The 14,129-nt window shown below is 43.4% G+C and overlaps 1 protein-coding gene across 2 annotated transcripts in view; it reads left to right on the plus strand.

Moving 5' to 3' along the window:
- Positions 1–7,061, plus strand: part of EXPH5 (exophilin 5) — a 29,048-nt gene extending 21,987 nt beyond the window's left edge. For both annotated transcript variants that reach the window (XM_077777458.1, XM_077777459.1), the window contains exon 4: positions 1,340–7,061. In XM_077777458.1, the coding sequence (XP_077633584.1) occupies positions 1,340–6,744 (5,405 nt within the window). In that variant the 3' untranslated portion in view covers positions 6,745–7,061. The remainder of the gene's footprint in view (positions 1–1,339) is intronic.
- Positions 7,062–14,129: the final 7,068 nt, after the last annotated feature.

Here is a 14,129-nt window from a genome sequence, read left to right on the forward strand (position 1 = left end):
AGAACTCTAAATTTTATATGTTGCTGAAATCCATCCAACTAAGTATGTTTATACATTTTTTTTAATTTTTATTATTTATTTATTTATTTATTTTTATTGAGAGAGAGAGAGACAGAGACAGAGGCAGAGACAGAGAGTGAGCAGGGGAGGGGCAGAGAGAGAGGGAGGCACAGAATCTGAAGCAGGCTCTAGGCTCTGAGCTGTCAGCACAGAGCCCGAAGTGGGGCTCGTACTCATGAACTGCAAGCTCATGAACTGAGCCGAAGTCTGACACTTAACTGACTGAGACACCCAGGTGCTCCTATAAATTTTTAAAAATATGTTTATAAATTACATGCTTAAGCTTTTGGTAATAATGCTGTTTTCTTAACAGTACAACTGAGAAATCACACGTTATTTATAGACTCTCATTTTTATTGAGGTCCTCTGAGGTAAACATGGTGGGAAATATCTTAGCTACCCTAGTGAAGCAAAAGATAAGCTAAAAAATAAAAACACCACAATTAAAATGCTGTTAGAAAAGAAAAATGTAGCTTTATGTTCTTAAGTCATCATGGAAGGTTAGTTTTGAAAAAGTATGGTTTGGAAAAGCGTGAAAAAGAAACTTCCACTACAACCCTGTAAAAGTCAGTCTCTTAAAAACATAATCTAAATTAATGTCCTCACATTTATATAAAGAGGTGCCTGGGGGCGCCTGGGTGGCTTAGTCGGTTAAGCGTCCGACTTTCACTTAGGTCATGATCTCGCGGTTCGTGGGTTCGAGCCCCGCGTCGGGCTCTGTGCTGACTGCCAGCTCAGAGCCTGGAGCCTGTTTCAGTCTGTGACTCCCTCTCTCTCTGACCCTCCCCTGCTCACGCCGTCTCTCTCTCTCTCTCCTAGAAATAAATAAAACATTAAAAAAAATTTTTTTTTAAAAAAGAGGTGCCTGGGTGGCTCAGTCAGTTGAGTGTCCAACTTTGGCTTGGGACATGATCTCACAGTTTGTGGGTTCGAGCCCCATATTGGGCTCTGTGCTGACAGCTCAGAGCCTGGAGCCTGCTTTGGATTCTGTGTCTCCCTCTCTCTCTGCCCCTCCCCTGCTCATGTTCTCTCCCTCAAAAATAAAAGTTAAAATGGGGCGCCTGGGTGGCTTAGTCGGTTAAGCGTCTGACTTTCGCTTAGGTCATGATCTCGTGGTTTGTGGGTTCGAGCCCCGCGTCGGNTAAATAAAAGTTAAAAAAATTTTTTTAAATAAAATTTGTAAATGATTTTGTTTTTTGAAGAGGGACCTCAACAACTCATTATTATTAGACTGTAAAATCTTATATTACAAATAACCTGACCCATGTTCTCCTTTCAGTTTTAGATGACCTAGATAATAAACTGGCTCAGGAGCAATGTCCAAGCTCAGGGAATACCGCAGCGCCTCTCAGCTATGGATCAAGATCACAGCTCAGTCATTTTTACTCCAGGGGGAGCACACACAGCAATATCACAGGAAGGTATCAAAACCACCATAACGGAGCTTCTAATATGTCTATCTATGACATCCTAAGACCAGGAACCCCTAGGGAAGGTTTTAAAACCTTTTCTCCTAGGACAAAAACAATTTATGATATGTACCGGACAAGGGAGCCCAGACTCTTAAAAGAAGATTATGTGCAAAAGAATACTTTCGGTAGTACTTCTGTGTGTTTCGACAGCAGACAGCCGTCAGCTTCACCGGCCACAGTATACTTCACAACAAGAAGCTTACATTTTCCAACCATAACTCAGAACAAGAGTGGGTTTATCCCACCAAGGCACCAGCAGAGCCCAAAGAGAACACCTTTATCATCCATCATATGGAATAGATCAGATTCTTCTGGAGACAGGCAGAGCCAGGAAGAGTTCCTGGGGGCACCTTCGCCAATGGAGGTTGACGCTGCTGACCAGTACATGTATCCCGGGTGTTTTCAGGACGATAGGAGACATGAATTTTACTGTTCGCAGAGTGTTTCCCAAGGTGTTCATTTGGACACCCCCATGGATAATGCAATGAGTCCTGACCCATTTGAGAACTCAGAAAATATGCCATTCTACCATCAAGGACACCCATTTGCTAGATCTTTCTCTAGCGGTACCTTTGGACAAAGCAGGGAACCAAGATTTGGACAAAGTCCTCTTTGGGGCCGACAGGAAGAACATTCTTTCTGGTCTGACTTCCATCAAAGTAGGCATCCATTCACTTCTCACAGAGACTCTGAAATGATATCCTTTGAGGCATCAGCTGGTCATGGCCATAGTGTTCGTTCTCAACACTGGAAATCATTTTCTCCTGGTTACAGAACAAACGCTTTCAGAGATCAAGAAGAGCCACATCTCTGGCAGTTTGATTCTCAGACATCCACACTGGAGAGCATGGAGGTGTTGCAAGGTAATGAGAGCCAGATGACTCATTTCGGCATACCAGATGTCTGCCCCGTGACTGGTCCCGGCTATCGCTGCAGATCTGGCAGGTCAGTATGTCAGCGGCGCGGCCCTCCTATAGGAGTTCACGCAGACAAAGAACCTTACTCGTTTGGGATTGCTCCGACGACTCTAGCATCGTCATTCAAAGCCTCCTTCCCCCAGAGTCCTGGTGACAGAGGGAACGCTCAGAGGCCTAGCTTTCAGAATCCCACAGTCACTGTGCAGAAAACTAAGCCTGCCTCTCTGCCAGTGAAAAGGTATACAGAAGTCCCTGTGACCCAGAGCGATTCAGTCGATTCTCCACCTCTTACTGAAAGCCCATCCAATATTCTGGTCACACAAGTGACTGATGAGAAAGCCTTGAATGAATCTATTCGGGAAGAAGACAAACAGCTACACAGGAGGGACCACACAAACGTGACGGGTGAAATGGCCCAACCTGTTTCACAGACCGTGATCTCTAAACATTCCTCGGACTTCCAAAATCCCTTCTCCCAGGACTCAGCCAGAGGCGAAGGGTTTGCTTTTAATGCATCTACCACAGTAAGTTCAAAAAGGTCACCTGGAGGCATTGCCAGGAAAGAGATCCCCAAAATTCATATATCACACAGAGAGAGAGCCAATGAACTTAAAAAAGATAAGAATTACACTGGGAACAGAAAACTTGGCTCGGCAACTTCCCTTCCTTTCATTCAGGAACGCAGAACAGCGTCTTTTCCCAGCCCAGATCAAGGTTGTCACCAGGCAGTAAGAGCAAGTAATGAAGATACTTCAGGCATTGTTAAAAATAACCCTTGGAGCTCTGAACCTGCTGATGATCAAAAGGCACAGTCTCCAGAAAAGTCTGCTATTTCAGATATCAAGGAAGAACAAGGCACCACAAGTCATTCTACAAACTGTAGCAAACCAGCTTCTGGTCATAAGATCCCATGTGATTATTCTCATCTGTCATCAGGTATATCTGGTAGGGGTCATCTGTCACCTGGTTCCTCACCATCGAATAATTCTTTCCTTGATAATCTGGCGATTCCTTCCACAACAGTCTTCTCCAGGAAAAGTCCTCCAGGCAAGGATCCCTCTCAGGGAGAAAGGGCACAAAAGCACAATGATAGCAAGGACCAAAGTGATCAGTTTGCCCTAAGCCCCTCAGAAAACCCAAAGTGTAACGAGAAGTGTGTGCTTGTACCCAGTGAGGTCGTTGATGTTGTCAAATGCCATTCTCACTCTCCTTTCAAGGATGGGAAAGGAAAAGCAAAAATAAGACGACGTGTATCCTCTGTGGAAAAGTTAAGCAAAATGGAAAGTAGATCAGCACCCAGGAGTGATAACAGTAGCTCTGTTGAGACAAATCAAAGCAATTCCAAGCCTCCTGAAATTCACACAACTTCCTGTACCTCTCCAGCAAAATCAGCCAGCTCTCTCATCAATGACGGGAAGTCGGAAAGTAAGACAGTGATGTCTTCGTGTAGGAATGAACCACTTCCATTCCCAACCAAAAACAGCGTGGAACACCCAACAGGGAAATACACACTGAACAAACTCAGTCCCAGTTCTTCCGAGTCAGAAAGCACACGTTCCAACACAGTGTCAGACTCGGTCCCAGCAGCACCTGAAGCCACGGAGAAGATGACAAACCTGAAAAACACTGGGTTTGCTTCTGTTAGAAAAGGACCACTTCCGTTCCTCATCAAGAGGGCCGTGTCATGTCCGTCAGGGGTACCAGATGCCTCCGATGGGAGAGACAAAAGAGAAGAAAGCTTGGTCTCAAACCCAGATGCTTCAGCTATAACACCTAAACCTCAGGAGGTGATCATTAGCCCTCTGGAAAATAATTCATCTGTTAGCGATTTGTCTTCACCCAAAAGACACCACCAAAAGGAACACTTTCCAGAATGTACTGAAAAGGATGGTAAAACTGCTCCCTCCAGGACAGGTCCGTTTTCCCTTTCCAATGAAGACCCTTTGCCTTTTTCTTCAGACATGCCAAGAAAAGGAAGTGGGAAAACGTTACATAAATTTAAGACTACTAGCATGTTTTCTGTTTCTGGCGATGAAGATAACGTAAAATGTCTTGAGGTGGTTTCGGTATATTACACTCTACCAAGGAAATACAGCAAAAAATTCTCTCACCTTCTCGAGAAGTATACACAATGTATAGATTCACTTACGGAATCAACTAAAGTGGATGCTGAAACATTTACTAAAGCTTTTGAAAAGGACAAACTAAATTATTCTACACAAGAGCAGCTAGGAACACCTTCATCTGAAGGTCTAAAGATTCAGGTCAACTCTGCTCAGGAGAAGACCCGCTGTCTTTCTCACACCACTGAAAATAGGGCCACTTCACAATCACCAAGCATTTGGCCCTCAGAACCAACCTTACAGCAAGTGGATTCTACGGAGGCAGGTGTTTCTTTTCATAAAGGAGAATCTAAAACTAGAGAGATTTCCCCAGATAGCCTCACTAAAACACCTCTAGGTGATTTGCAGAGCAGAAAAGAGAGAGGGAAAAGATCACAAAGTGAAACTCTGCCTACTTCATCAATGCTTCAGGGAAAAAAAGGCACAGAAGAGAAAGCTGAAAACCATCAGCCATCCAGTAAATCCGGCCACAGTGGTCCTTCTAATCTCCCAGCCCATTCAGAAGAGAATGTTGGAAATTCCCAAAACGCAGGAAGTTCCAGGGAATGTGCAGGTCCTGGGATAGACTTTACAGCTAGAGGAACTGAAGGAGGCCTTCAAAGAGAGGCCGTGGATGGTAGCTCCAATGGATTGCAGCCCAGTCAAGTAAGAGGGGAAATTGGAACAGATTTCCAAACTGAGACCAATAAAGTACTTTCTGACTTGGAAAGCCAAGTCTTTGGTCTTACTCCAGCTTTGCGTAAACTACAGCTTGATGAAGGGACTTGTTCAGGTGAACCAGATTTAGACAGTTCACAGTCTGAACCCAGAGAGCTACCCCCAAGGAGTCAGGGGATGAGCACAACAGAGAACAGCGGGGTTGAAGATGAAATGCAGAAGTTGGCATGGGATCCACCTTCATTTCCTGAAGGAAGCAGTAAACAGAAAACCAGCTTGGATGACCCAGAAAAGGGGAAAAACAGATCGGTAGTAAAACACGGATCGGCAGCCATGTCCAAAGCAAGCAGAAAATTCCCAGCTAAGGATTTAAGCCCCAGAAGACATGTAGCCACTATCTTTCCACAAAGTGGGAATAGTTCTGGCCCTGACAGTTTATCTCTTGGCAAGGCCAAGTGCAGTCTACCATCCCCTGAGCCTACTCCAAAGTCCATAGAATCCAGAAATGAAAGCAGGTTGAGTAGGGATATAATGGATGTGGAAAAATCAGAGAACTCTCTCCAGGTCACCGTAATATCCAACAGAGAAGCTTCTACACACTTAAGCAATCCGAAGCCTAACAGCATTTCACAGCTACATCAGAATGAATCTAAAAATATCTCAGAATCATCACCAATGTATGAGAAGTCTGAAGATGTCACAGCAGCTCAGACTTTGGAAAGAGAGTCAGGAGTCTTGGCCCCACCCACATTCACCAGCTTCGGGGAAGCTGATTTCTCTGACCCTGAGACAAGAACGAACTCTCCTTTTCCTTTGGAGCCTACAGAGAAATCTAGAGTAAGCACCCCATTGTCCAGTTATCAGCAACAACAAAGAAGTCCTTCCTCTCTGGAGTGGGGGCCTGAACCATACCCCTGTCTTTCAAACAGTTTAAAAAGCATCAATGTGCACGGTGATCTGGTACGCAAAAGTCACCCTCCAAAAGTCAGGGGGCGCCATTTTTCTGAGAGCACTTCTATTGACCAGGCCCTGAGTGAACTGACCCTTGGGGATGAATTCTCTGCCAACAGCGGGTACAATCGAAGATTCAGATCCTTTTCTGAGCTTTCCTCCTGTGACGGAAATGAAAACCGGGCTTTGAGTGGCGGCAGAAAAAACATGGGGCCCAAGTTTGCAACATCTATATCTAGACCTATTGATTATGGAATTTTTGGGAAGGAACAACAGCTGGCTTTCTTGGAGAATGTAAAGAGGTCACTTACCCAGGGAAGATTATGGAAACCAAGTTTTTTTAAGAACCCCGGCTTCCTGAAAGAGGATGTAATTAACCCCCCTCAGCCAACAGAGCCACCAAGCTCATATTCTGCTAGCAGCCAGATGCCGGAACATGCCTTATCTCCAAGTGCACCACTTCATATCTATGAAGAGACCCCTGTCGACTCAGATTGCGACACAGACACAACCACTGACGACGAATACTATCTGGACGAAAATGACAAAGAGTCAGAACTGTGAGGCTCTTCAGTAACATGTATATAACCTTTCCACCAAAAGTGTGTAACGGGAATAAAGTGTAAATGTGTACGCCCTTGAGAAGGACACGTATAAAAAGATCTAGTGTGAGCAGCACCTGCTCTTAAACAACTCAGATGCTCTTCCCCCCCCATACTATATAAACATATATAAGCATTATATGCTTTTACACCTTTCATTGTCATTTACAACCCTAATATCCCAGGCACATACAAAACTTATTAGTTACCCAGAACAACCACAAAATTCTGTATGGCCTCTTCCTTTTTTAAAAAACATTTTTTTAATGTTTTTTTTTTTTTTTTTAATTTACTGANTTTTAATTGTGTTTTTTTTTTTTTTTAATGTACTGAGAGAGAGAGAGAGAAAGAGAGAGAGAAAGAGAGAGACAGTGCGAGCAGGGGAGGGTCAGAGAGAGAGGGAGACACAGAATCGAAAACAGGATCCAGGCTCTGAGCTGGCAGTCAGCACAGAGCCCGATGCAGGGCTCAAACCCATGAACCACAAGATCACAACCTGAGCCAAAGTCGGATGCTTAACTAACCGAGCCACCCAGGCGCCTCTGTATGGCCTCTTCCAATCCATGCCCTATGTTCATGACAGTAAAAAAAAGTGTAGGGATGATGACAATGGAGTAAATATCATCCTGTTTAACTCATCAGCATTTAGAAGGATTAGGGTTTTTTTTTTTTCTTTCAAACAAAGATAAGGGAATTTTCACAAGGGCATGGTATTATATCCATAGTGAGCCAGGGAGCAGATGTTTGATGTATTTGTTGAGGTCATAGATGAGGAACTGGTGAATCCCCTTTAAGCCAAGAATATTAGTACTCCTGGCAATACCTTTGAAGACATTGGTACGCTTTGGCTGACTTGTTACAGGCTGAATTAAAAACAAAAAATTTTTTTAATGTTTATTTACTTTTGAGAGAGAGACAGAGCATGAGCAGGGGAGGGGCAGAGAGAGAAGGAGACACAGAATCTGAAGCAGGCTCCAGGCTCTGAGCTGTCAGCACAGAGCCCGATGCAGAGCTCAAACTCACGAACTGTGAGATCATGGCCTGAGCCCAAGTCAGAAGCTCAACCGACTGAGCCACCCCGGCTCTCCTAAGGGCTGAACTTTAATCCAGTCAAGGACTCAGACCAGGCAACATGCTGGTGTACCAGGTGGCCTGGCCACAGACTGTGCGTAGGAGGGGAGCATGGCTGGGGATGTAGGTACGTGGATGTCCACCATTGGACTGGATTATCCTCCCTGCAGCTCTCTCCAGAGCTAGCTTTTCCCATTTCTCCACGACTGTCCATTTCTCTATTTGTATTTGCAGGCTTTGTTTTCTTCTGTGCACATTCTTGTCATGAATATCACGTGGGAGCACTGGCCAAGCCCCTCAAATGCTGCCGAGTCAGATCAGACGCCTTGGCGTTCACAGTCTTGTTTGCAGGATCATTTACCAAACCGATGGGGAATTAGAAGGCGGAGCTTCTCAGGGCTTTCCCTCAGAATTCTCTCAATAATTTCTCTAGACTAAATACTTCTCATACCCACTAACTTGGTTTTCTAACTCTTTAGCTGCCAGGCAGAACTTCTGGAACTTTATCTCCTAACAGGGTAAACACCAGTAGATGGCAGGGAAGACAAATGACTAGAACTACAGAAAGCAATGCCTTTTGGGATTTTCATACTGTGAGGGTCAACGTGAATGGTTATATTTGCTTCCTGGCCTAATTTTATTCTCCATTTTGCTCACCTAGTCTGTTTCATCCATATAAATTAAGGATAATGGTAGTGCTGGTCAAGCAAACAGAGATCTGGAACTGATAGAAAAGCAAGAAAGAACTCTGTTATTATTATCCTCGTAACCATTGCTTTGCCCGGAAGCAAAATGCCAGAGCTAATTTACATCATTTCCATGACTCTCCAAACCAATAAACATGTGGTAACTAACATGAAAGCTATTCCCTGAATCTGTAAATTGTTTTAAAGTTCAGGCTCCCACCAATACCAAGCTCAAAAAGACTGATCATAGCATTTTAAATCAACTGTTCTGAATATTTCAATTTGTATGGTAAAGAGCAAATAACATTCTATCCTTTTTTTTTTAAATTTGTTTGTAAATTCTACCTTTCCCCTTTTACTATTTATCTGATTATTTAAGTAAAATTTTCATAAACCATGACTTAAGTTTTCCATGTGATTTTTAAGATATTCAGTTATTACTTTAATATTAAGCTTCTCGATTTTTGAAAAATGATGGGCTTGCAAGTTCTATTTCAGTAAGTATTCTGAGTTTACATGTATGTGACAAAAGGTGAAACGAAGTTAGCTTACTTTTCACTGAGTTTAGGCTGTAGCAACTGTCAGTTAACGTGAGGATTAACAACTACCCCAAGGTCCTACTTCTCTGAACTAGAATCTACCATGTGAATTCGAAGGTAATTGATGACCAATGCAACTTGCACTGTTTGCTTGTTGGTCTGGCTCAAGCATCAAGAAAACCAAAAATTCATAAAAATAGCACCTTCTATAGTTTTATACTTTTATAAAAAACTTCGTTAAAGAAGTACAGCCAATGTCTATGTATTTTAACAAACTGCTGCTTTTTAATAGTCATTTTTGATATAGCTGTAGTAATTTATAATCGTGATTTTTATACACCTGACTTGTTTTCTCAAGGATACAGTCATTATTAAAATATTCATATAAATGGAGTAAATCATGAGGAAATCTCTTCTAAGAAGTACCTTTACATTATTAACTTATTTAGATCATGGACTTCAACTGTACTCTACAAGGCTTAATGAGGTAATTTTCACTTTTGGAGACCTCCTTCTAAATAATTTACCCCCTTACGTTGTAAATACATTGATGTTAAAACTCCCAACTACTACTAATGAGGTTTTGACTGATAGAAAGTGAATAAAAGCAACTTTGCGTAGAAGGTAAATGGGTATGTGTACTAGAGATAGTGAAAGAATGTCCACTTAGCTTACGGAGACGATGGGAATAAAATTGAAAAACTTGCACCTCCATAAAAGCACTATACTCTATGGAATGCTAGAAGGTTAAAGAGGCCTTAACTGCTAAGAGTTTATTGTTAACAGTAGTGATACTGCTTTAGAATATCCCGTTTAAACGTACAGGGTACGTATGTAATATGTTACTTTCCAAGCAGGTTTGTAAATGTATTACCACTTAGGGGCTCTCTGTGACTGGCACACCCGTGTTTCTGAAACAAGCAAGCCTTAAGCACTTTTGTTAAAATGTCCAGTAGTCCTTTTATGTACATGTTCTCAATGCTGTTCTCTAGACATGAAAAGTGTTACAGGACAAGGTGCAAATTTACAACAATTCCTGTGTTGAAATAAATAATTTAAACAGATGTACCGTTTGACTTGTTTTTTTATTCCCATCCTCAAATGATTATTTTTTAAGCGTGAAAGTTTCAGGAAAAATTCTAAAAAGGTGGAGGGGGGAGGCAGGGGGGGTGAAATGCATTCAAACAAATCTCTCTGGTTGTTGCTGAATGAGATCAGCCATGTACGTAGTTTTAAAAACACAGTGATTTCTCTCTCCTTTCGTTTGTCTCCAAAAGAAATCAACCAATACGTGAGGATCAGTCTATCTGGTCACAAACCAGACGAGGAATGAAGAAGGTCTGGCATTTCTGTCTGAGAGGAAGAGGGAGGGAGCTACATGGAGTTGGGTTATCCACTGGCCAGTGGCACTGATAAAAACCGAACAATTCTTTCCAGGTGAAATATAAGACCTGCGACATTAACCAATCAATTGATTTGCACTAATCTTGTGTCTTTTCTAGAAACACAACCCAAAGGATGTTTCTCTACCAAGGACAGCAGAGTGTTGTCATCTTGAATATGTGTGGCATTTTATTAAAATTTATAATACATTGGGTCAGCCCAGGACATTTAGTTGTAGACAATATAATCTTCTTGAGGTGGCTCGAATTAAAAAGGCCTCATTGTAAAGCATCTGCAGTTTGCTCACGAACACATTGATAGGGAAGACAGAATAGATGCTCAGTGGAAATTCCAGCTGACTTTCCAATTTCTCACACCATGTCACAGCATTCGACTGCCACAGAAGCTGTCTCGGTTAGGACCAGGAAGATGCAGAATCAGGAGGGAACCACTGCACAGAATCACCGTATTCACTGGCCGGAGAAGTCACTCCAATAAAAGTAACACTAGTATAGACTAGACTTATTATAGAGTTATTATACATAAGCATTTTATTGCTACAATGTTTGTTGTGGCAAAAACGAGCACACTCAATAAGAAATGACCAAGGGGCGCCTGGGTGGCTCAGTTGGCTAAGTGTCTGACTTCTGCTCAGGTCACGATCTCACGGTTTGTGGGTTCAAGCCCCACACTGGGCTCTCTGCTGTCAGCGCAGAGCCTGCTTCTGGTTCTCTGTTCCCCTCTCTCTCTGCCCCTCCCCTGCTCATGCATACACACTCTCTCTCAGAAATAAACATTAAAAAGGGGGAGGGGGAGCTGGGTGGCTCAGTCGGTTAAGCTTCCTACTTGACTGTTTCAGAGAGGAGTGCCTGATTCAGGCTGGACCGGTAAGGAGTTGTGTTAGGTGGAAATACCCCTGTATGATGTGGCTCTAAAAGCAAGTTAATATTTAAACCAATTGTCTCACAATCTAAAACCCACCCTACAAACTGCACTGTATAAAAGGGCAGACACTGAGTTTAAATCCCCAGCACCCTGCAGAATGCATGACATGAAGTAGGTGTTAAATAATTATTACTGAAATAATTACTTTTTTATGTATTTTATGGGATCTAAGCTCCACTAACCCCACGCAAGGTTTTTATTAATTAATGACATTCAAAATTAGACATTTCTGTAAAGTCAGAAGAGGAATATATTATAAGGATACAAAGATACCCTAAAAACCAAGGGCAGAGATGCCACTTACGAACCGTACCAAGCCTGTACAGCACACTGGAGAGTTTTGTGTATTAATCCTCCATCTTCAGTCTCTAAGACAAATAATAGTGAAGTTTCCATTGCCTCTGCTTAAGAGATCACTTCAAATTGAAATCTTCTTTTCCTTAATGTTTATTTACTTAGAAGGATAGAGACAAGCAGGGGAGGGGCAGAGAGAGAGAGAGGGAGAGAGAATCCCAAGCAGGCTCTGCACTGTCAGCACAAAGCCTGATGCAGGCCTCAAACCCACAAACTGTGAGATCATGGCCTGAGCCGAAACCAAACAGTCAGACGCTTAACCAACTGAGCCACCTGGGTGCCCCTCCCCTGAATTCTCTTACAACACAACCCACTTCACACATCCATGATAGGCCTTTTGCACCGTCCCCACAGACTTGGGGGGTATATGTGTCTGTAGGGGCTGCCATAACAAAATATCACACTGAGTGGCTTAAACGCAGAATTTATTTTCTCACAGTTCTGGAAGCTGGAAGTCCCAGATCAAGATGTCAACAGGTTTGGTTTTTCCTGTGGCTTCTCCCTTGGATTGCAGGTGACAGCCTTCTTACAGCACTGCCCTGTCACATGGTCTTTCTTCTGTGCCCAAGCATTCCTGGTATCTCTCTGTGTGCCCAAAGGACCCAGTTAGATTGGATTCAGGCCCATTGGATCGGCCTACTTTTACTTAATCATCTCTGTAAAGGCCCTGCCTCCAAATACACATTCTGAGGTAATGGAGCTTAGTGCTTCAACATATGAATTACGGAGAAACACAATTCTGCCCAGAACAGGGGACATGGAGGTCCAACACAAACCGACATGAAACTCTGACAATGACTAAACAAGTCCTTTGTCTCTGACCCAGGAGTCTTGTGTCTTTTGACGGCATCCATGCAACAGTAACAGGCTAACCTGTTAGTTTCTAAGAGGCTAGAATCTCGGGCCCTGTACCGTTCTCAACACCCATATTTTAGGACCTGCCACAGTACTTCTTTGTCTTTCCCTCTTCACCAACGCACAGGAGTTTTAAAGTCAAAGTGTAATGTCTAAGACATAGTAGACATTGAATAAGTAGTTGAAATTTGATTTATGATAAAGAATCTAGTCAAGGTATTGGTTGATCTGAAGAGAGATGCTTTTAAAGATACAGATTAAAATGAGAAAGAAAACAGGTTGGTATAGATTCAGTATTGCTAAATAAGAGTTTGGATACAATGACTTGTATGGCTTGATAATGTTCTCAAAAAATACTGGGTGTTACAAGTATTACATAATACATTAGGATTATATGTGTGTGTGTGTGTGTGTGTGTGTGTGTATACATATTAGATTGGGCCATATTTTACTATCCTCTCATATCAGCTAACACTCAGATTATTTCTCCAGAAAATTTTTTAAAGTCTGATTTTGGAAGAATGTGAATAAAATGTGTTCTACACAATTTTACAAAGTGATAGCTTTCATACAGCAATGCTTTCCATTTAAAGTACGCAGACAATTCCACAAATAAAATTTATCAATGAAAGTGGTACTAAATACAATGCTATACTTTAGCTAGCCCTATAAATCACTGGATTTACTACCAGTTTCTGAACATCTTTCTAAAATACTAAGAACACTGTGTACAACCTCTGCTCAGTATTACTCAAATCGGTCAGGAGAACTGGGAAGGATTGTGCCCGGGCAAAACGGGATCAGAGCAAGAATGCTGGGTAGCCGAATCACCGCCAGATGAACCCAGGGTGCCTGGTTCTGGCCTTTCTGGATAGAGGTCCTGAGTCAAGAGGGTGTAGACTCCCTGTGTCCGTTCCACTATGGGCTCCCCCTGGCTCACCCGGCCTGAGCAGAGTGTTTATTTTCTTTGAATAGATTTGAACCATAAGCAGATAATTAACGAAAGTGGATCAAGTGAGAAGAAAAGGCAGCAAGTGGCTTCCAGCGCCTGGGGTCCTGCCAGGCTCTTCCCGGACCCACCTTCCAGCACCTGCGGGGCCAAGCCCATCAGGCCTCGTCAGCGCCAGGGGCCAGGCGCCACCTGGCAGGCGGGGCGCTCAGCGGCCCAGGCTCAAGGCACGTCCTCCCCCCGACCTGTTACCCCGGTGCCCAGCTGCTCCCCGGGCGTCGGTCCCAAACCTAGTGGATGCTCAGAAAACACTCGCGGAGAGAAGTCAAGTGCAGCGGGAAGGAGATGGGGGAGGGCGAGCGCTTTCAGAGGTGACGTGCAGAGCGGAGCACGCCCCTCGCCACTCGCTCCGAACGTCGAAAACCCGGTGAAATTGCTTGGCGGAAGGCGTTTCCGTAAACGACTTGGAAGTTCTTCGCCGCGGGGGGCCTTGCTCGCCCCCTCCCCCACCTGGCAATCACCGCGGGGGTGGCTTCCTTCAAAACCAGCTGAGGAGCCCTGGCCG

This window comes from Crocuta crocuta, unplaced genomic scaffold (genome assembly GCF_008692635.1).
Source record: "Crocuta crocuta isolate KB4526 unplaced genomic scaffold, BGI_CrCroc_1.0 scaffold278, whole genome shotgun sequence".
Taxonomy (NCBI): domain Eukaryota; kingdom Metazoa; phylum Chordata; class Mammalia; order Carnivora; family Hyaenidae; genus Crocuta; species Crocuta crocuta.